Below are 22694 nucleotides of genomic sequence, written 5' to 3'. Positions count from 1 at the left end.
CTGTTAAGTTACAAATTCAAACCTGAACATAAACAATTTTTAACAAACTTTTGATCTGAATAAAAATTAAAAAGCTGAACTTTTGGAAATATAAGAATACATACAGTATATATATATATACACTGCCTGGCCCAAAATAATGTTGCCACCAAAATAAATGGTCACACACTCTAATATTTCGTTGGACCACCTTCAGATTTGATTACAGCACACATTCACTGGGGCATTGTTTCGATAAGCTTGTGCAATGTCACAAGATTTATTTCTGTACAGTGTTGTTTTGATGATGGGAGAGTCAGACCACTGAGCAAAGCCTTCTCCAGCACATCCCAAAGATCCTCAGTGGGGTGCAGGTCTGGACTCTGTGGTGGCCAATCCATGTGTGAACACGATGTCTCATGCTCCCTGAACCACTCTGTCACAGTCTGAGCCTGGTGAATCCTGGCAGTGTCATCTTGGAATATGCCCGTGCCATCAAGGAAGAAAAAAATCCATTGATGGAAACAACAGGGGGGGTATTCCAGAAAGCAGGTTCAACAAACTCTAACCCTGAACTCTGAGCTGACTTACCCTGTGAAGTGAAACTCTGAGTTTTCAGTTCCAGAACAGCTGATCTGAGTTAGGTAAGTCGACTCTGAGTATGTTAACTATGATTTGAGCTCGTGCCTGACGACTAGTAAAATGCCATCATCAATGGAGCTCCGATACTGTGATTCACCATGGCAACAGGGGAGACAACAGGAAGCAGACATTTTCTGGGGGAAAAAAAAAAGTAACAGCTGCGGCTATAATAAAAATCACTGACAGAGTTTTAGATGCGGCCGTCTTTTCATTTTGGATTTAACATCACTTTCTTTTATATTTGCCTTTGAGGGAGTGGTTGAATGTCAGTTTTTTATTTTATTTTAGGCTATTTTATTTTATTTAAATATAAAATACCTCACCTCCACCTCCACCACGTCCGACAGAGGCAGAGGAGCTGATCCTGAGTCAGGTCGCTGGGCGGCCAGAGGAGCTGATCCTGAGTCAGGTCGCTGGGCGGCCAGAGGAGCTGATCCTGAGTCAGGTCGCTGGGCGGCCAGAGGAGCTGATCCTGAGTCAGGTCGCTGGGCGGCCAGAGGAGCTGATCCTGAGTCAGGTCGCTGGGCGGCCAGAGGAGCTGATCCTGAGTCAGGTCGCTGGGCGGCCAGAGGAGCTGATCCTGAGTCAGGTCACTGAGCGAGCAGAGGAGCTGATCCTGAGTCAGGTCGCTGGGCGACCAGAGGAGCTGATCCTGAAGGCGTCACTCACCCCCAGCACCAACATTAGAGGCAGACACACACACACTGTCTACAGACTGAACTAGAAGTCATTTCATCTCATACTCAATGCGGCAGCAAACTAGAAACGCAGACTTTGAAATGACATTGTTGGGAAAAATACAATAGGCTCTACTGATGGTTACTGTTGTAGTTATCTGTGGGAAATAAAGAAAGCCAAATTAAATATGAGTTAATTGTCTTTTTCTGGCTGCTGGAAGGTGATTGATTAACCTGCAAAGTGATTAAAATTGTTTGTATTTTTTAAAACCAAGAGGATTGTTCAGATCTGAGACGTCAGCGATGACGTGTAGCCTGATATTCGCTGTGCGGCTGGAGAATATAAATGACGGACTGCTGTTCGGTTCAGTCCTCGTCAGGGAGTGAGAGCTCATCTAAATGAATCTAAATTCTCCTCCTGGTGTAAAACTATGTGAATTATTTCTGCTTCAACATGATCAGACTGAGAAGTAAAGGACAGCTCCGTCAGACTCAGGGTTTCTTCAGGTAAACCTGCCAGTGAGCAGGTTATGTTCACAGCATCACTCTGGAACAGGGTAGATCTGGACTCATCAGACCACATGTCCTTCTTCCATCACTCCAGAGTCCAATCTTTATGCTCCTGAGCAAATTGAAGACTTGTTTCCGATTGGCCTCACTGATTGGTGGTTTTCTTAAGGCTACACAGCTGTTCAGTCCCAATCCCTTGAGTTCCCTTCACATTGTGTGTGTGGAAATGTTCTTACTGTCAGGGTTCTGTTGTTGTTTTTCTATCAGTTGACTTCACCAAACGTTTAAGTGATCATTGATCACGATCATTCAGGATTTATTTCTGACCACGTCTTCCTGGGAGACGATGGTTCCCCATGTTCCTTCCAGTTTTAAATAATGCGTTGGACAGTTCTTAGCCCACTTTTAGTAGTTTCTGCAACCTCCTTAGATGTTTTCTCTGCTTGATGCATGCCAGTGATTTGACCCTTTACAAACATCTTTTCCACGATCACAGGATGTGTCTTTCCACATGTTGTTTAAGAAATGAGAAGCTACTCATTGCATTAGTTGGGATTAAATAACTTGTTGCCAGCTGAAAGATAATCGCCCATGCAGTAAATATCCAATAGGAGGCTCTTACCTGTTTGCTTAGATAAATCCAGGTGGTGACTTTTTTTTTGGCCAGGTGGTGTATATGCATACATACATAATACTGATTTCTGCTGTGTCACTTTACTACTGTAACAGGGAAGAGAATTGAAGATTTCCCTTCCCCTATAAATCAGACAGTGCTACAAATGTTTTCCATGCCCCCAAAATCAACTGAAAGCAGTGACCCACCCAGCAGCAAGCTTTAGGAGCGTTCCACCTTAACTGTCGTCCATGTTGGGTCATTCAGAGATTCTCGACTGGCAGGACAGCGGACAAAACAACTGCTAACATGACTTGTTCAAAAAACCTTTTAGTGACTCTGTGTACACAAATAATGTTCTCAGTGCTGGTGTTCATGTGCAGAGACCCTGGTGATACTACCAGCAAAGTTTCATGCTGTGTCGAGACTTCTTACTGTTTTAAAAATAGAGTTATTGACGTTATCATACAAGTGCCTGTAGCACTCCCATTGAAAATGAGTTTTACCTGAAAACAAAAATACGGTAGATCTTAAAAGTGCCTCTTTCATTGTAATTACGCTTTTACACAAAGGTTTGACTCAGAAACATTCACAGAAAAAGTCTAAGTTGCATTTTACCGAGAGTTTCACTTTAAGCACAGAGACAATTGAAGCACATACAGTAGAAACGAAAGTAGGTTGTTGTGATGTTGCTGTTGGGGTTTGATCCATTGTTTCATCTAACTTCTGTTTTAAGCACCAACTGATGTTTGATTACTGAACTCATTAATCAGACATTATGACATAATTAATCCTAATTAATCATCAGTCTTTATTGTTTCATACTGAACACAACAGCTGCTCCTCACAGGATGAACCTTTACATGTCAACTGTCCTGTAGCGCCCCCATCAGGACACACTGCACATGTTCACTGCTGTCAACACACACACACACACACACACACACACGCACACACACTGCTCCTCCATTTAACTGTCGACCAGTTTATTACTCATGGTGGAGGGCAACACCAGGTATGAGGAGCCTCTTGGAAATCAGAGAAGAAGACTCTGCAGATCTCCCCTGAGAATCTTCATGCTTTTAGTTTTTTTCAAAGTAATCTATTACATTCATGGGTACAGTGCAAACAGGAGCAGCTGGCAGCTCATTCAGCACAAGCTGAATGTAAACAGATGCAGTTTAAAGCAGGTGTGTCAGAGAGCAGCAGGACCTACCTGTGTGACATCACACAGCACACTGGCAAGCTCTTAGAGGCTCTTTGTTTTCCGGATGGATTTAATTGTTTCTGTCATCTCATTGGTTCACAATCAGGCCTATATGTTGGTATTTGCATGTTAGCAACAGATTAGCAACAAAAGTTTGACAGTGACAGCAGCAGTGTGACAGCGAACAGGCCGGTCAGCGGCCTGCAGGGGGCGCTAAGAGACGTCCCTGTGGACCGCAGCTCATTAAAGGTTCTCAGTATAAAAAACACAGACGTCTGCTTCACTCCCCGCCTGTCAATCACACTCTCTGATAACAGCTGATCAATAAATCAGTCCAGTGAAGTCGCTCATCGTGTCTCTAATCAGCAGCTTTGTTTCTTTGTTTGTTTTACAGAGGAAGCGACTTCCTGTTGGTCGTTTGAATCACGTACAAAATCAACATTTAACATTAAACAGTTCACAACGCTAGCAGCTAGCCTGCACAGGCTAGCCCTACAGTTTGTACCCACATCTCACAGCCCTGGCACGAGTGTGCAGGTCTGAGCCGGCCGTTGTACTGATGAAGCTCAGTCAACGCCAGCGAAGGGCACCGCCTCTCCGCCTACAGCTGAAAGTAATGTGTCAATCCACAGCCTCTGATTGGTGGGTTTAGGCGGGCTGCAGCGGGATAACGCCTACCCCCACCCCCCCCTCATGGCAGGCCATGGGGGCCCTGAAGGTCCAGCGGTTGGTGTCGGGGTTGTACATCTCCACCGAGCTGAGATTGGACTGGCCATCGTAACCGCCCACGGCATACAGGCGTCCTGACGTAGCAACCAGCGACACTCTGCTGCGGCGCGTGTTCATCGTCACCAGGAGGCTCCACTGACCCGACGCCGAGCTGAACACCTCGGCCCCGCTCAGGAAGCCTGAGCCGTCGTACCCCCCCGCCACATACATGTGACTGCCCAGAGCTGCAGCCCCGTGACGACAACGCTTGTTCAACATGGCCGCTGCAGGGTGCCAGCGGTTAGTGTGGTGGTTGTAGTACTCCACCTGCAGGACAGGAGGAGGTACAACACATTATTTACATTCACGTGTCATCCTGAAACACGTTTTCTCCTACAGAGAGTACACAGAGTGTACACAGAGTACACAGAGTATACACAGAGAATATACACATAGTACACACAGATTACACAGATTACACACAGAGTACACTCTACAGTGTGCTTCACAGTGAAACTGACCGTGTTGAAGATCTGTAAACCGTCATGGCCACCAGAGACAAAGATGCGCCCGTCAAACACAGTCACACCGGCGGCACTGCGACTTGCACTCATCTCTGTCACCACCGTCCACCTGCAGCAGGAAGTACAGTAACCATTTCACACACACACACACACACACACACACACACACACACAGAGTTGTAAACATATATTTAATGTTGACTGACTGTAATTATGATTAATGTGATTTTTATTTCAAATGTTGGAACAACAACAAACAGCTGTTTGCATCATCGCACAGGCAACAGGTGAAAAGCTAACAGCTGGATGAAGCTAACAGCTGGATGAAGCTAACAGCTGGATGAAGCTAACAGCTAGCCTTTGGCTAAGCAGGGCCCCTGCAGCAGGTGGGACTCACCTGTCGGTCTCTGGAGAATAACACTCTACTGAGTTCAGAGATGATTTTCCGTCGTAGCCGCCACACACATAGATGTGTCCGTCAATCACAACTGTTCCCATGGCGCTGAGGACAACAACACATGTTTATACTGCTCTTCTGTCCCAGGGTCAGTGTATCAATCAGTGAATTGATCACAGTATTGATCATTCTATTAACCTGCGCTGGCTGTTCATGCTTGACACACGTGTCCAGCTGTCTGTCTCTGGGTTGTAAACCTCTACGGTGCTGAGCCGCGATTGGCCGTCATATCCACCAATGGCGTATAGTAGTCCATTAATTACAGCCACGCCCACTCTGCTGCGAGCTGTCCTCATTGGCTGACAGCGCTCCCAGAAGTTCCCGATTGGATCAAACACTTCAACCACGTTTAAGGAGTCACCTTAAAAATGAAATATCAAGCAGCAACATGACATCATCAAACTTCTACAAAAGTCAGCACAGTTTTTAAACAATAAGAGTCCGTCTATCACCACAAATGTAAGATTTTCAGAATAAGACTCCTATTAAGAGCACTGTCAGACTAAATGAGGGTTTCAAAATGAAAGTGTTTCAGACAGGCAGGTATTTGAACTGACAGACAGGCAAGCAGCGTACCTGAGCTGTTGAGTCCTCCCACAGCATAGATGAGTCCTGTGATGGATGTGCAGCACCTCTGTCTCGTCTTAAAGGACGGCAGGTGAGGACGACGTTCTGGCATCAGGTGAAAATCTTTGGCTTCATCCACCAGATCCCTGACAGGAAACACAAAGAGTCAGAGTCCGAAATAGAGTCAGAGTCCGAGACAGAGCCCATCCTTTCTTTTTTTTTTACCTGCACTTATGGCAGCAGCGAACCAGCTCATCCTGCTGGACTCTGTCTGACAGAAACTGAGGTCGACACAGAGGAAGTCTGATCTTTGACAGCAACTCAGGCAGCAGAGACTCCCTCTGGTCCCGGTCATGATGAACCCAGGCCAGGACCGCCTCAAAGACCTGCACAGGTACAACACATTCAACAACTTGTAATACAAACACGCTGAGCAGGTTGGTCTGTCAGTGGTCTCAAATCAGGGGTCTCACCTGTTCCTCCGCTTTAATGTTGAGTTCGTCACAGCCGACCAGCTCCAGCACCTCTTCTGTCCTCAGACCCAGAAACTCTTCGGACACAGAAACCTCCACAAAGTGCTGATGGAGGAAGCTGTTGGCCGAGTCGTACAGAGTTGTGCACATCATGGTCTCTGCAAACTGACGCACACCCAGACAGTTCTTCGGGTGTAACCTGAACACCAGCACACGGACACACAGGTCACTAATTCAGACATTTCAATATTGGATTTTATTGATCCATTGATCAGAGGGTGAAGACGTATCGAAGAATTCAAACTGAATTATTTGTTTTGATTCAAAATCAAGTCATAGTTGTAAAGTGATGTCAACAGGTGTTCTTTCACCTGAAATACTTGCTACTACGCACGTGTGCCTTTGAAATGATCTTTTTATAAACAGAGCCTGGTTCTAGCTATGACCTCAAGTCCATTCTCCATGTGTGAGTTCTCACTGACCTCTCCTGCAGGAACGAGCAGCAGGCGTCTTTCACGTTCTGAAGCTGCAGGAAGCTCGAGCCAATCAGAAGAGACTGAACATTCTGCTGATCGATGGCTACATGGCCGCTGTACGCAAAGTTTATCAGAGCCTCCAGAGCACTGCAGGGAGACAGGGACTGGAGTCAGATTGGAGTCAGACTAGAGTCGGACTAGAGTCGGACTAGAGTCGGACTGGAGGCGGACATGTTAAATCGGCAGGTGGGTACCTGTCCTGGTCTCTGGTTACCTGGGGTCCATGCCCTGCATCAGGATCTCATCCTGTTTGCACTCCACCATGTCGTTGGTAAACATGGCATGAAAATACGGGATGGAGGCCGCCAGAATGATCCGGTGAGCGCTGAACTTGTGATCTCCAACCTGCAGAGAGCATAAGAAACCTGTTAACCTGAACACGGTCTCTACAGACCGGACTCACCTGCGTGGTGCAGGCGTTATCAGCGGCTGATTCAGCAGGTGTAACCGTCCGTCACTCCGAGGATTAGTGTGCTGCAGTTGCTCAACGTGATGTCAGTGATCACAGGTGCATTAATGAGGCTGGACAGGTAATGCATCACTTAACTGACATCACTCATCCAGACATGATGATACAGAACAATAATCACAGCAGATGCTGCACTGTTGGACATCACCTGTCCTTTAACTTCAGGTCGTCTGCATCTGAACAATCACACACATCCCAGATCAATAAGAGAAATCAGTCCACACCTCTGTGTCCTGACACCACCCAGTGAACATTTCCTATGAGGACATTCAAACTGATTCAAATGATTAATCACCTCCACATTTACATCCATCTTTGAACACTGGAGAAAGAATACTTGACAGTGTTTCCCACAGTATTTTCTGAGACTGTGGCACTTGGGGGGGAATAATGTACTGTGTCAGACACAGGTGCTGATCGACTGGAACACCTGGAGAGTGTGGGTCAGGTTTTGTGACTTCCATTTTGAAGGCGTCACATGCAAAAAAAATCATTAGCGTCACATCTACAAAAATCTGCCTGCATTTCTCGCTATCTGAGGATAGCAGACTACAGCAGACTACAATAGACTACAGTAGACAGACTACAGCAGACTACAGTAGACAGACTACAGCAGACTACAGTAGACAGACTACAGTAGACTACAGTAGACAGACTACAGCAATCTACAGTAGACAGACTACAGCAGACTACAGTAGACAGACTACAGCAGACTACAGTAGACAGACTACAGCAGACTATAGCAGACTACAGTAGACAGACTATAGCAGACTACAGTAGACAGACTATAGCAGACTACAGCAGACTACAGTAGACTACAGTAGACAGACTACAGTAGACTACAGTAGACAGACTACAGCAGACTACAGTAGACAGACTGCAGTAGACTACAGTAGACAGACTATAGCAGGCTACAGCAGACAGACTATAGCAGACTACAGTAGACTACAATAGACAGACTATAGCAGACTACAGTAGACAGACTACAGTAGACAGACTACAGTAGACAGACTATAGCAGACTACAGTAGACTACAATAGACAGACTACAGCAGACTACAGTAGACTACCGCAGACTACAGTAGACTATAGCAGACTACAGCAGACTACAGTAGACAGACTACAGTAGACTACCGCAGACTACAGTAGACTACAGTAGACAGACTATAGCAGACTACAGCAGACAGACTATAGCAGACTACAGTAGACAGACTACAGTAGACAGACTATAGCAGACTACAGCAGACAGACTATAGCAGACTACAGCAGACAGACTATAGAAGACTACAGTAGACAGACTACAGTAGACAGACTATAGTAGACTACAGCAGACTATAGCAGACTACAGTAGACAGACTATAGCAGACTACAGTAGACTACAGTAGACAGACTATAGCAGACTACAGTAGACTACAGCAGACTATAGCAGACTACAGTAGACTACAGCAGACTATAGCAGACTACAGTAGACTACAGTAGACAGACTATAGCAGACTACAGTAGACTACAGCAGACTATAGCAGACTACAGTAGACTACAGTAGACAGACTACAGCAGACTACAGTAGACTACAGTAGACTATAGCAGACTACAGCAGACTACAGCAGACTACAGTAGACAGACTACAGTAGACAGACTATAGCAGACTACAGTAGACAGACTATAGCAGACTACAGTAGACTACAGTAGACAGACTACAGCAGACTACAGTAGACAGACTGCAGTAGACTACAGTAGACAGACTATAGCGGACTACAGCAGACAGACTATAGCAGACTACAGTAGACTACAATAGACAGACTATAGCAGACTACAGTAGACAGACTATAGCAGACTACAGTAGACAGACTACAGTAGACAGACTATAGCAGACTACAGTAGACTACAGTAGACAGACTACAGCAGACTACAGTAGACAGACTATAGCAGACTACAGTAGACAGACTACAGTAGACAGACTATAGCAGACTACAGTAGACTACAGTAGACAGACTACAGCAGACTACAGTAGACAGACTGCAGTAGACTACAGTAGACAGACTATAGCAGGCTACAGCAGACAGACTATAGCAGACTACAGTAGACTACAATAGACAGACTATAGCAGACTACAGTAGACAGACTATAGCAGACTACAGTAGACAGACTACAGTAGACAGACTATAGCAGACTACAGTAGACTACAGTAGACAGACTATAGCAGACTACAGTAGACAGACTATAGCAGACTACAGTAGACTACAGCAGACTATAGCAGACTACAGCAGACTACAGTAGACAGACTATAGCAGACTACAGTAGACAGACTATAGCAGACTACAGTAGACAGACTACAGTAGACAGACTATAGCAGACTACAGTAGACTACAGTAGACAGACTATAGCAGACTACAGTAGACAGACTATAGCAGACTACAGTAGACTACAGCAGACTATAGCAGACTACAACAGACTACAGTAGGCAGACTATAGCAGACTATAGCAGACTACAGTAGACAGACTATAGCAGACTATAGCAGACTACAGTAGACAGACTATAGCAGACTACAGTAGACAGACTACAGTAGACAGACTATAGCAGACTACAGTAGACAGACTACAGTAGACAGACTATAGCAGACTACAGCAGACTACAGTAGACAGACTATAGCAGACTACAGTAGACTACAGCAGACTATAGCAGACTACAGCAGACTACAGTAGACTACAGCAGACTACAGCAGACTATAGCAGACTACAGCAGACTACGACAGACTATAGCAGACTACAGTAGACTACAGTAGACAGACTACAGCAGACTACAGCAGACTACAGCAGACTACAGTAGACAGACTACAGCAGACTACAGTAGACTACAGCAGACAGACTACAGCAGACAGACTACGGTAGACTACAGCAGACAGACTACAGCAGACTACAGTAGACAGACTACAGTAGACAGACTACAGCAGACTACAGTAGACAGACTACAGTAGACAGACTATAGCAGACTACAGTAGACAGACTATAGCAGAGTACAGCAGACTACAGCAGACTTCAATAGACAGATTATAGCAGACTACAGCAGACACTCTGCTTGTTAAGTCAAAACACTTTGCTATTGGCTGTTTAATTTTCAGCTGATAACTGATCAGATTGATATGTTTCATGTGTTGTCGCTGTGAGATCACTGCTCCAAACAGAGACTGTTTAGAAACATATGTAGAGCACCACATCAGACGCCCGGTGAATTTGTGTCACATAAGTGTAGTCAGAAACAGTCAATCACTGACCTGGCTGATTATCAGTAATGTTTTTGTGTCTGAATGCAGATAAAAGTGATTTATTCAAAAATGCAATCCTTCAGTCTGTTGTCACCTCTCTGCACTCTCATCAAGGTCCCACCCACAACGCCACCTCAGGCTCATTACCTCACACACACACACACACAGAGTCACCATCATAAGAACATAAAACAGTTTGTGGCGTCACCTTTGTTCAGTCACACTGAATTTTTATATTCATCAAAGTTTAATGTAAGAGTAATCAAACACGTCCTGTTACATGTTCACTTCCTGAATGCTGTGACATCAAACACTGTCAACAAACATGGCGGTGTGATGGAGGTTCACCATGTTTGACCAGCAGCCAATTACCATCAAGCTTTAGTTCATCACAAGAGTTTGTGTCTCTCTCACACACACGCGCGCGCACACACGTCCTTTAAAACACCGGAAACACCTTCAGCCGTCACCTCAGTGATCACCATGACAACGCGACAGCCAACCAACAACCTGCTGCGCTGCTCTCAGGTGTTTCCGGTGTTCGGCAGGTCAAAGGTTAGACGAGTTAGCTTTAATGACCCCGTCAATGCTAACAGCCTGTGACGTCACGGGCTCATCTGAACTGGCTATTAGCTTCTCCTGATAATCCGCGGTTAGCTGTTGTTGTTAGCATCCACACTGTTAGCTCAGCTGCCTCAGCTAGCTTCTTGTGGACGGGCTGTTAGCAGGCTAGCAGGCTCACTTCAGCCTCGAGCGTCGTCACCTTTACCTTGAGCGTGACATCACAGAGTTTGCCCTGACGTCGGATCTCCTCCATGACGACATAGCCTCGTGCCGGCAGGTCGTGCACTGAGAAATGAACTAAATCCTCGAGCTCTTCACAGAGAACGTCTCCCATCGTCAGCAGGAGCGGCGGAGCGGCGCGGAGTGACCCTCCGAGCCGCCGTACACAGACAGGAGGCTCGGCCTTCAAAATAAAAGACACGGTCCGTCACTTCCGCCTTGGTGTTTGGCTTTCATAATAACCTTTGGCACATTTTGGCCAAAGAACAAAATTAAAACCACAAGATCAGAAGCAGAGTCTCCCCTTAAAGTCTGATTTTGTGTGAAGCTGACAAAGAAAAACACATGTCGACAAAACAACAGTGGAGGTTGTTTTGTTCAACCTCAATGATTGCTCATCAACACAGCTCAAGTTTATTTGTAGAACACAATTCAGACACAAGCACGTCAAGCTTCACTGCAGCACTTCAACTGCGGTACAGTTCAAGACATTAGAACAAAGCAGGAAAAAGAAATTCCACTAAGAAACAGAACATTAAAACATCAAACAAGTTCAGAAATTAAAACAAGAAATAGGAAAGCAGGACCTATGATACCTCTCCTTCACACACCTGGACCTGGACATTCTAGCATCAAACATATTCCTCTACATGACACTGATTGCCTCAGCAAGATGACAGTAAGGGCTTATGGGGGACAGGTTTTGTGGTCGGCCCTCTACTGGACACCATGGACCTACTTATCAGCTGGAGGGCTGAAGAGACTCTTTCACCACCAGGAGGAAGAGACTTTCCCTCTGGACTCAGGAGCCATCAGAGAGGCCTTCATTGTCATTATTTGTGATGTGTTACAAGTTTGATTCTTCTTGTGGTTCATGCCATCGTTCTTTACAGCACCAGGGGTGCTGATGTGACTCCGTTACAGTCGTACAGGGGCTTAAAACAAACAAAACAAATGCAAGTATGAAGTCAACTAAAATAATCATGTACAATGTAAAAGGAGCAAGGTTATGACTAAACTGAAGAGGGAGGAGCGACGTAGCTCTCAAGAGACCCAATTAACAGAATCAGAACACGAAAAACTTAAGCGATGGAGATTTTACCAATATTCACCCTCCTGCAGTCACAGAGGGTTTTAATTTCCAACAAATTACATTTCAGGTGCAAAGAAAGACAGACGGGAGATCTGTGGGATGTTCTGGTTCTTGTAGTTGGTCAGCTCTGAGGCTCATCGTCATCTGGGGGGGAGACTTTCCTGTCAGACTTCACCAGACTCTCGACACATCAAATCTTTTCATTCGGGAGAGATGAGATTGACGATAGAGGAGCTGGAGCTCTGATGTTTGCAGAGATCAGAACCTCAGAACTTTTTTTTTTCACCTACGCACAGTGTTGACTGGAGGCTTGACTATTTCCTCACGTTTCAAAAAGATTTCTAGAGAGTGACAGACTGCAGGATAGGGACAATGGACTTGTCGGATCACAGCCCAGCTGTTATGGATTTCATATTAAGTTATGCAAAAAAAGGATTTGGAGATCAAATACAGAGATCCTGAATCAACAGAGAGATCAAATAAGGATGAATATAAAAGGAAACCTTGATGAAAATGATAACGGGGAAGTGTCGCCTGCAGGGAGCTCTGAGGGGAAGATAAAGGCTACTGCTCCACATTAACAAACAGAGAAGAGACACATGTGAACAGCTGCAAAAAGAACTTTGAAAATCCTCCCCACATAATAAGTCTGGACCAGGTGGCTTTAACCAGCAGAGGCAGACACAAGATAATGTTACATGTGATATATAATATAACAGAATAAACGTCAGGCAGCTCTATTGAGCCTCCATGCAGAAAAGGCATCAAGTCAGCTTTTATACAGTGTATCAGGAAAATTTGAATTTCATCAGATCCTTTTTTAAACTAGTAAAGCCTTATATAATAACTCAAAGGGAAGTGAGTAAAGTAACCAGTAAGAATAATAATAAAAGTTCCATCTTTAAATTGTTGTTACCTTCAGATGCCTGTAGCTCTGTATCTGGATACAAACTGAATACTTACCTCGGGTGCGATATTTGTTTCAGACTGTTCCAGTTGAGATTACAGATTAAAAAAAAATCAATGGTGGGATAAACTACCAGGAGGACTTGCCATCCTGGGGACTTTCTTCAGGTACGCTTTGTGCTGCAGTGCACCTACAGAACAGATCCAGGGCTCCTCAGCAGACCAAGTTAACGAACTGCACCTGAACATGGGAGAGAATCTAACCGCTGTATCGCAGAAGAACTTTGGAAGGAATGTTGTGAATGTCAGTGGAGGGTATAGAGCTCAGGTGCATGGAGGGTGTTCATAGATTCTTTATTACACCTGCTCAGAACTCTCATCACTCAGCAGCTCCAGCGGCTCCCAGGAAGCCGACCAGTACCAGGTTCTGGGCCAGTCCAAAAGTGAATGTCTTTCAGCATAAGACATATTCAATCTAAATGGGACTAACTCCATTTTGGCCTTTTAGCTTCTACTAACTCTTATTTGCTTTCATCAGTATCGTGGCTCCAGCTGAACGCTTCATCTATCCGGTCCCACACCGTCTGTGAGATCTTCGTGATGGAAAGAACGACCTGTTCAATGAGGCTCCAGCAGCATACATATGAGGGAGTTTGGGACAAGTGGAAAATGTATATCTCCCCTCACTGAAACGGCTTGTTTTGTTTAACAAAAAGGAAATGTTTATTCATTTATTTATAACTGGTCTATATTTCTTCTCAGACTCCAGACACACGTTCAGTTTGTTCTGTTTGTTTCACTGTATGCGCGATCACACTGATGTGAAACCAAATAAAGGAGAAAATGGAAATAATGATGACAATGCAGTTAAACACATACTCACCACCCCTTGTTTAGTGCTTGTTAATTATAATAAATGACTTATGTTCAGTTTGCGCTCTGGCCTAGAGTCAACTGTCAGCCAATCAAAGAACAGCTCAGGGTGAAGAAATAAAAACACACTCATTCTGAAAAAAGAACAGTTTATTCACATATTTGAGTGTGACACCTGAATGCACCACCAGAGAACGTCATGAAAACATGGAGGACAGACTGAAGTTGGTTTGAGTCTGGACAATGGTGTGGTGCATTCAGGAACGTCAGTTTATCAACAGAAGTAGAGGAAGAGCATCCAGAAGTTTCTGCTGTCTGGATCTAAACAGGTAAAAGGAACATCTGGACCACAGCTGGCTTCATGTTTCAGCTCAAACCTGTTTCACTCCTGCTGAACGTTTTACACAACTCAAAGCTCAGGCATCAGAGTATCCCTGAACGCAGCAACAGCAGTCTTCAAACAGCCAGGGGTGTCCTGCAGTCTGCTCATCGGGTCCATGGATTAAAGCTCCCATGAAGTCAAAAACAGTGTTTCAGTGTTTTAGTCACGTCTCACCTGTACGTCAGTTTCAGGCCAACAGTGGAAAACAGTTGTGTTGTCGGAATTCTTACTGGTATTTTACATTTTGTAGTTTCCTGAAAAACAATAAAAAATGTTGATGACTCATCCTGTGCACTCATTTTCCACTTCAACACTTTCTTTATATTCTGACACTGATGTGTAAAAACAAGAACGCCATCAGAGCAGCGAAGTGTTTCTCAGCCACACAGATTTCTGAACAAAAACACAATGTCATTACTTTTTGACTGATTTAGATGAAGCTGGATCATCTTTAATGGAGAAAGTATTTCCTGATGTCCTGCAACGGCTCTGCTTCCCCTCTGGACTGGAGCTGTACTTGTTGCTATAGTTACCACTAACTGCTGCTAACCAGCAGCCTCTGAGAAGGACAGAGGACAGATGTTGCACTGAGGTGATTTATGAAGTTTCCTGATGGACAGCTGTCGTTAGCTTTGATGCTTAACTGCTGCTAAAGTAGCTACTGTTGGCTAGCTGGCTGTCTTATTAGTTGACTCGGGCCGAGGGTGCACAGAGCCATAAACATGGAGACAATCACCCTCCGAAATGTATATAGTCACCACAATGACCTCTGACCTCTCGGAGGCTGTGATGCTGTGTGTGTGTGTGTGTGTATGTGTGTGTGAGACCCACATGTGGTGCACTGGCTGCTGTAAATGTCAATCAACATCTTCAACAAGTCCCTCCATAGCTGCCTGTTGTTAACAGGAGATATGAAACTATGCTAATGCTAACTTATGCTAACTCGAGATTAAGCTCTTCAGTATTGCCAGTGTATTTGATGTATGTATGTTTGTGTGTGTTGAACAGGCTGATGATGGTCCTGTGAGGCGGAGAGCTGTTTAATGTGCAGAATACATTAAAAAAACAATAACGTTGTTGATTTGGAAAACGATCAGCAGGAATATAAACTGTGTCATCGGTAGTTAAAACATGAGAAACAGCTTGACGGTCCTTTAAATCCTGTTCGGAGACAAAGCAAAGAAGACAAACAGATAAAAAAGTGACAAGTTAGAAAGAGGCCACTACTCTACGCTGAGTTTGTATCTGTGTTAAACAGTGTTTGTGTGTGTGTGTGTGTGTGTGTGTGTGTGTGTGTGTGTGTGTGTGTGTGTGTGCTCTACGCCGACAGGTCACTGGCGTCGAAACGTTCCTGGTCATAAACCTCTGCGACAACCTTGCGTCCTCCAAACCAGCGGTCGTTGAGCGCCTGGATGGCTTGGTTCATCTCGGCCACTTCTGAAAACTCCACAAAGATCTTGACAATGACGTCAGCGTCGACCTCCTCGCCCTGACGCTCCTGGTAGATGATGACCCGCTTCACCTGGCCAAACTTCCCACACTCCTCAGTGACCTCGCCCTCCAAGTCGTCATCAATGTCGTCAGGACCGACCATGTTCCTCAGGACCATCACGGTCGACTGAAAGAGAGTGTAAATCATTACAGCGTATTTATTAAAATTGTAATCCCATTTTTCAGGTGAGAACAAACTCTTAAATCTGATCTCTGCTCGCATCTAATGAAAGCTCAGGTCACTGCACCTGCACAGCTGGACTCTGATTAGTTGACTTCCAATTCTCCTGAACTCACCTTTACATTTGTGTACTTCTGAACCTTTTTTTCCTCCTCATGTGACACATTGAATAACTGCTCATGTTTGCTATAAATCTACAAACTGGAAGAAGTAAGTTTCCATTTGCAACACCTCCTCCTGGGTGTTAGGGTCTAACTCCAGCAGCTGGTTGTTAGTTCCATACCTGTGAAGGCAGGACTTCAACTCGTACCTCCTGTTTCCGGAGCAGTTTCCTCATCACCATGTGCCTGGCGCTGCTGCCACTGATGCTCATGTGCTCCTGCTCACTGATTGGCTCCATGGCTCCATCCTGCTGCACCTCCTGCTGACACTCCTCCAACTCCTCTTCTTTCCTCTTCACCTCAGAGCCAAAAGAGGCCCCCGGTGCCGGGGGCGTTGCAAGGACCGGGTTTACCAGACCCACCTGAGGGAGGCCGGGTCGAGCCAGAGTCACACCTGAAACAGACAGGAAGCAGGAGGTACAGGACGGTCAGACGGGCGGCGCTGGTCCAGCTGCAGGAAGCCGCCCCAGGCTGCTGGAGAAGAAGAACTTCCTCCTGGAAGGCAGCTTCTCCACCGGACTGGTAGCGATCCCCGGCATCTTCTACAAACCACTGAATACACTGGGTGCACCGGTTTAACAAGCCTGCACTGCCTTGCTCAGGAGACAGGTGGAGCTAAATCTGCAAACTGACTTGACTGCTGCATTTGATTAGTTGTTAAACAATCCCCATTAACTTTCTCCCTGCTGCCGTCAGAGTCTGTTTGTCTGGACAATGGAAGTGAGCTCATTCTGTCTTCATCGTTCAAGTGATGTTGTGGTTTCTTTCTTGTGAAAAATGTGCTTGTAAGTCACTTTGCGCTCTGCACTTTGCTAAATGCCCTAAATGTGAATGTAATATGACTCTCAAACTGTCACTCAGGTGACGATCACCCACAATGATTTGCAGCAGGTTACACCACTAAGCCTGCACCACCTTTCCTCTGCTCTCCAGGTGACGTGTGCTTATTACGTAATAGCAAAGATGGAGGGGAAGTGCTACTGAAGCACAGCATACGCTCCTGTTCTGACATCAGCTCCGCCCACCTGCACTACGTCACCAGCCCTGCAGCCACAGACTGTGGTGACTCGGCCTTCTGCGATCCTCCTCCAGTGACCATGGTGAAGTTCCAAACCAATACTTAGGATTGGTGCAGAAACACAAAGGTCTGGACTTAAAGAATATGAGAGCAGGACGAACAAACGAGCCCACCTGACCATGATGTCAAATGTGACCCTCCCACCCACTGCTCATGAAGGTGTGCTGTACAACATGACTGAATCTCCTCAAATCACACAAGATCTGAGACTCACTGGCCAATAAGAATGAGGGGCTATGTTTGGAGGGAGGGGCTAGAAACAGTCTTCTTCACTGGTTGGTCAGTGTGTGACAAAGGGGAGGGGCTAAGAGGAAACTGTTGGTGCAAATGTTGGGGGTCTGGGGGGACAGAGAGAGAAAAGACAATGAAAGAGAAAAGGTATTAGTGGAGATGCTTCAGACGAAGTAACACAGACAACAAGTGGACGTCTGACTGAAGGGGGCGCCACTGAGACGCCTCACATCACATCCTCTGGTCAGGATCAACATCCTGTTTACACACAACTGTCTTCTGTCTTTAGTCTCACGTTAATATTCTGTTCATCTCGTTTGAAACAGTCATTTATTCTGTGCATAGTTTATCTTGTTTGACTGTTTTGATTCTCACATTGTTTTATCTGTTCTGTTGAAGCAATCTGGATTCACATTAAAGAAAATGCAATTCGTCAGTACTTCAGGAGTTTGTACTGAGCAGACGAGCATAGAACCAAATCAGATGCAACAAACAGAAATAAAAAAGGTGAATGTTTGTCCTGAGTCAGGAAACAACTACAGGTGTGAGGACTGAGGACAGGTGGCAGACTACAGGTGTACAAACTGCTGCACACCAACAAGGCAGGAGATCTGTGACATCATTGGACAGCAGGGCGTCTGTTTTTGGGTTGGGGAGTTTATGTGTGGGTTGGGATTTATGTGTGGGTGGGGCTGTGGGTGTACCTGTGATGACACCTGGAGCCTGAGCAGCCATGACAGCCTGAGGAAGTCCTCCCAGCTGCTGAGAGAGGAGCGCCGGTCCTGCCAGAGCTCCAAGCACCGACGTTCCCACCGCCTCCTGAACACATCACCGCACAGAGTTCAATTCATCCTGTGGAAAATATACAAGTACTGCAAAGGTATACACACCGTGAAAAACATATACACTTCTGTGGAAAACAATAGCACAAAGCACTACTACTACCCAACGTACCGTATCAAAAGCTGCCATAAATATAAACTCACCTGGGCAGTGATCTTGGCGGTGGCGGCAGCAGCAGCCACGGCGGCCGCGGCTGGGAGGCCTCCTGGAGCCGTGGGCGTGAGGAGGGGGACGGGCGGAGTCACGGCCTTTCCCACCCGCAGGTACTGACCGCCCAGGTCGAACAGGTTCATGGAGGCCACGGCATCCTGAGAGGACTGAGCCTTCTCGTACTCTGGAGACAAAACCATCAGCGGCTGTTAACACACAGCCTCAGCTGCGCCCCCCGAAGGCTCAAACATTCATCACACTGTAACGACCTCCACACAGTCCGAGTCTCACTGCTGCACTCAGAAGTCAGACCCAGAGAATGTCTCAGAGCAACAACGGAGGCGACGTCCGTCTGCGCTGCGGCCTGAATTCAGCCCGATTTTGATGCTCACATAGTATTTGCGCATCTCGCTCCACTGAAAATTATTTTGACCCGAAAACGAAAATACAGTCAATCTTAAAAGTGGTGCTTTCGTCGTATTTATGCTTTTACCCGAAAGTTTGACTCGGGTACATTCACAAAAAAACCCTCGGTTGCATTTTGGCGAGAGTTTCACTTTAATGGTTTGACTTGTTTTCTACATTGTGTCACATCGTTGTCATCCTGTTGTCTGGATGGAGGCGAAGATTCATCTCTGCCGTCTTCTGGCGACTGAGATTCAGAAAACTGAAGATATTATGTATACTTGAGAGGCTGGAACCCGAGACATTTGGTTTGAAAACAGTTGCAGATTCATTTTCTATTCATCGATGACTGGTTTCAGTTCATGAAACAACTGAAAAATGTTTTGTCTTTGTAAGCATTTAATGCGTGTTCGTTAACCCTGACCTCCATGTTGGCTCAATTCAGCTCAATGTGCTCAATGTTTTTTATCTTTAAATCTCCATCAAATTAATGGCTTTACTCATTGCTCTACAGTCTTCATGCACGTTATGATTGATATGAACTGAGTTCAGCTCAATGTGTTTGATTGGAGGAGCACACCCGAAACATTCCCCAACGTTAGCGTGGTGTTTTTTGGAATATTAGCCATCTGCACTCACCGATGAAGCCGTAGCTTTTGTGCCGACTGGTGCTCGGCTCCCGGGCCAACATGCAAGACTTGATCTTCCCGAAAGCCTCAAAGACGCTCTTGATGTCGTCATCGGAGAGGTCGGGGTGGACAGATGCCACGTAAATCCTGTTAAAGGCACGTGCTTCCTCTGCCAGCTGGTCAATGATTGGCTGAGCTTGGCCTATGTTACTGGGTCTTCCAACCTGAAAGACAAGCAGGAGTGAACAAACCCAACGTGTTGACACACACGGACCAGTTCAGCAGCTGGACGTCTCCTGGTGAGGATCTGGACTACCTGTCTTCAGTTCTAACCAGTAAAGGCTGGGAGCTGTGATGATGTCATGACTCACCTTGATGTTTCTGCCTCCGAGGACGACAGAGTTCATCTGCTCCAGGGCCAGCTGAGCTGCTTCAGGCATCTCGTACTCGACAAAGGCAAAACCCTGCAGATACACACACATACACACACACAGGTTAATGACAAGACGTTATTTACACTCTTTAATAAGATGAAATCTTCACTGTAGCTGCTAAGCTAAAAGCTACAAGTGTTAGCTTGCAAGATTTCAAAAACAAGTGGAAGCTGTAAATCTGGTCTGAGATCAGGCTGTGATGTGTTCTGTCCTGCAGAAGACGAGCTGATGGAGACATCTGATGTTTAAATCAAGTCTCAGCTGCTTCAGTTGTTCAGCAGAACGCTGCAGCTCTGTTTTACTGTGACGCTCCAGAACTGTTCTGTGATCTACATCACTTCACCTGACTTTCTATTATCATCATCAGAAGGAAGAGAGGATGACTGAGGTTAAAGTGCATGTGTGTGTGTGTGTGTGACCTTGTGTTTCATTGTGACAGAGTCCCAGGACATGTCAATGCTTTTGATTGGTCCAAACGGAGCGAAGGCCTGTCTGATGGTGTCCTCTCCCAGCTCATAGTAAATGGAGCCCACGTAAACTCGACACATGATGGCCAGAGCTCTCTGACGCTGGGCGGCTACCTGAGCACACACACACACACGGAAAATCAAACTACAACAACACACCTGAGGACCACCAGGACCAGAACCAGGATCATTCTGGACCTGGACTAAATCAGGATGTTGACCTCCTCAGAATTAGAAAACAGAAGCTCTCAGACAAAGACATTTTCTAACTTACTGACTGGAGAGGAGAGAGAGCGTCACCCAGACCCATCGAGAGAGACGCCATCTGACACACAGAGACATGATGTCATGAACTCCTCGTCACACAGCACGTCCTCTGAGCTGAGTGGACACTTCAGTCTGAAGCCAACTATGAAGTCATCAACAGACAGGTGTGTGTGTGTATGGTACCTGTATGCTGGTGAGCTGCTGCTGCTGCGTAAGCGTCTGTTTGATCAGAACGCTCTTGATGCTCTGCTCCATGGCGTACTTCTTCGCCTGCAGAAAGGAGTCAGCCAATCACAGCTCTGATATACAGATACACACTGTAGACTGTTTGTGTGTGTGAGAGAGAGAGAGAGAGAGAGAGAGAGAGAGAGAGAGAGAGAGAGACCTTCTGCAGCGCCTCCTGCTGGTTTGGGGTGAGTGGCGGCAGGCCCAGCTTGGTGGTGGTGCTCTGTCCGTTTTCCATGCTGAGAGGCGGCCCTCCCTGTGGACAGAGTCAGCAGGTCACACTCTGTGACAGGGGACGGGTCTAATCTCTGCTGCGGATCCAGATCAAGAGATGGATCCAGGAAGTATTACTCTCCTTCTCAATCACAGTGAGGTGAGAACTGCACGTGGATCTGATGAAGAACATTAGCTGTCTGAGTGAGAACAACATGACGTTGATCCAAAATACAATGTGGATCTGATGGAGGGCCACCCATCTTCAGCAGTCACACGGACATGGACCAGGTACTGGACTGAGCGAAAGGGGACTGTGGCAGAGGTGTGCACTCTGCTTCTAGTGGAGGACTGTTGATGTTGGGTGGAGCTCTCTTATTGGCTCACAAATGATCACCCCAGTCATGTTTCCATAATTTAAGTTCTGCGGATTCTTCAAAGCGTCTCCAGCCACACGCACATTCAAGCACTTTCCAAGGCACATTCAAGGTTTTCCAGTCCCTAAGGTCAGTGCTGAATGACGTGTGTTTACAGCGCGTATTCTGTAAACAAGCAGGATTACAGATGTCACCTGTGTGCAGGTAGACTGGCTGTTGATCCACAGTCCAAACACATTGAACCTTAAATACACCTCATTTAAATTCAGGTGGTCTAAAGGATTTCCAGGATCCTTTCAAAACTCCACTGATCAATCCGTTTCTAAACAACCAGACGGAACCTGGTTCATTCACCTGTACAGAGCCTCCGCTAGCTTAGCTTCAGCTAACAGGACCGTCCTGAGCATGCTCCGGTAAATGATCATGGCTTATTATCAGCTTCAGTGTAACTACAGTCAGAGGAACAGTTTCACGTCAGCGCGGCTGCTCCTGTTAGCATTAGCTTAGCATGTGTCTGTGATTGCAGATAAACAGGAAGCAGAGTTACCGCGGAAACTGTCACCGCCATACAGAAGCGCGGCACGGTTCCCCCCTCCTCCTCTTCCTCCTGCTAATCTTCTTCTTCTCTTTCTCTTCTCTCCTCCCCTTCTTCTTCTTCTTCTTCTTCTTCTCCTCCTCCTCCTTCTCTTCTTGTCTCCGCTCAGTCACACACGGAAGCTGAGTTTTGTGTCTCCGCTGCCACAACAAACAGCAACAATTCCGCCCAACATCCTCTAACAGGGGCTTTCAAAATAAAAGACTTGTAGCCCTATCATATGAATAAAACATGAGCAGATGAAGTATAATCATATAAACACATTTATACAGATACAAATATGGTA

General features: G+C 46.0%; 2 protein-coding genes across 3 annotated transcripts; both read right to left on the bottom strand.

Moving 5' to 3' along the window:
- Positions 1-3208: 3208 nt before the first annotated feature.
- On the bottom strand, positions 3209-11589 carry klhl18 (kelch-like family member 18). The gene is made up of 10 exons (XM_037085066.1): positions 11394-11589; positions 7108-7238; positions 6840-6980; positions 6358-6556; positions 6110-6270; positions 5894-6030; positions 5456-5678; positions 5258-5362; positions 4858-4969; positions 3209-4663 (listed from the first exon to the last, which is right to left on the bottom strand). Exons 1-10 carry the CDS (start codon positions 11520-11522, stop codon positions 4277-4279), a joined length of 1725 nt encoding a protein of 574 aa, XP_036940961.1. The 5' UTR covers positions 11523-11589; the 3' UTR covers positions 3209-4276.
- Positions 11590-15472: 3883 nt separating this feature from the next.
- Positions 15473-22585, bottom strand: puf60a (poly-U binding splicing factor a). 2 transcript variants are annotated; one of them, XM_037084544.1, is made up of 11 exons: positions 22168-22585; positions 21384-21479; positions 21182-21268; positions 21006-21056; positions 20684-20845; positions 20202-20294; positions 19841-20054; positions 18790-18980; positions 18508-18622; positions 16644-16888; positions 15473-16279 (listed from the first exon to the last, which is right to left on the bottom strand). In XM_037084544.1, the coding sequence occupies exons 2-11, from the start codon at positions 21459-21461 to the stop codon at positions 15980-15982; spliced, it is 1536 nt and encodes a 511-aa protein (XP_036940439.1). In that variant the 5' UTR covers positions 21462-21479; positions 22168-22585; the 3' UTR covers positions 15473-15979. The 2 variants fall into 2 exon arrangements, with proteins under 2 accessions (XP_036940439.1, XP_036940438.1); XM_037084543.1 differs by having other exon boundaries at positions 22361-22585.
- Between the last annotated feature and the right edge of the window lie 109 nt (positions 22586-22694).

This window comes from Acanthopagrus latus, chromosome 21, assembly GCF_904848185.1.
Source record: "Acanthopagrus latus isolate v.2019 chromosome 21, fAcaLat1.1, whole genome shotgun sequence".
NCBI classification, from domain to species: Eukaryota; Metazoa; Chordata; class Actinopteri; order Spariformes; family Sparidae; genus Acanthopagrus; species Acanthopagrus latus.
This window is presented reverse-complemented; position numbering and strand designations above follow the sequence as displayed.

Bases quoted from the DNA above. Each gene is read 5' to 3' on its own strand.
- klhl18 (XM_037085066.1), bottom strand. From the start codon at position 11,522: ATGGGAGACGTTCTCTGTGAAGAGCTCGAGGATTTAGTTCATTTCTCA. The intron at 7,239-11,393 runs GTAAAGGTGACG...TGCTCTCTGCAG, and splicing joins TCTGTGATGTCACGCTCAAG to GTTGGAGATCACAAGTTCAG. The intron at 6,271-6,357 runs GTGAGACCCCTG...GTACCTGTGCAG, and splicing joins ACATTAAAGCGGAGGAACAG to GTCTTTGAGGCGGTCCTGGC.
- puf60a (XM_037084543.1), bottom strand. From the start codon at position 22,381: ATGGCGGTGACAGTTTCCGCG. The intron at 21,057-21,181 runs GTACCATACACA...TCTGTGTGTCAG, and splicing joins AGCAGCTCACCAGCATACAG to ATGGCGTCTCTCTCGATGGG. The intron at 16,280-16,643 runs GTACGAGTTGAA...ACTCTCTTTCAG, and splicing joins AACTGCTCCGGAAACAGGAG to TCGACCGTGATGGTCCTGAG.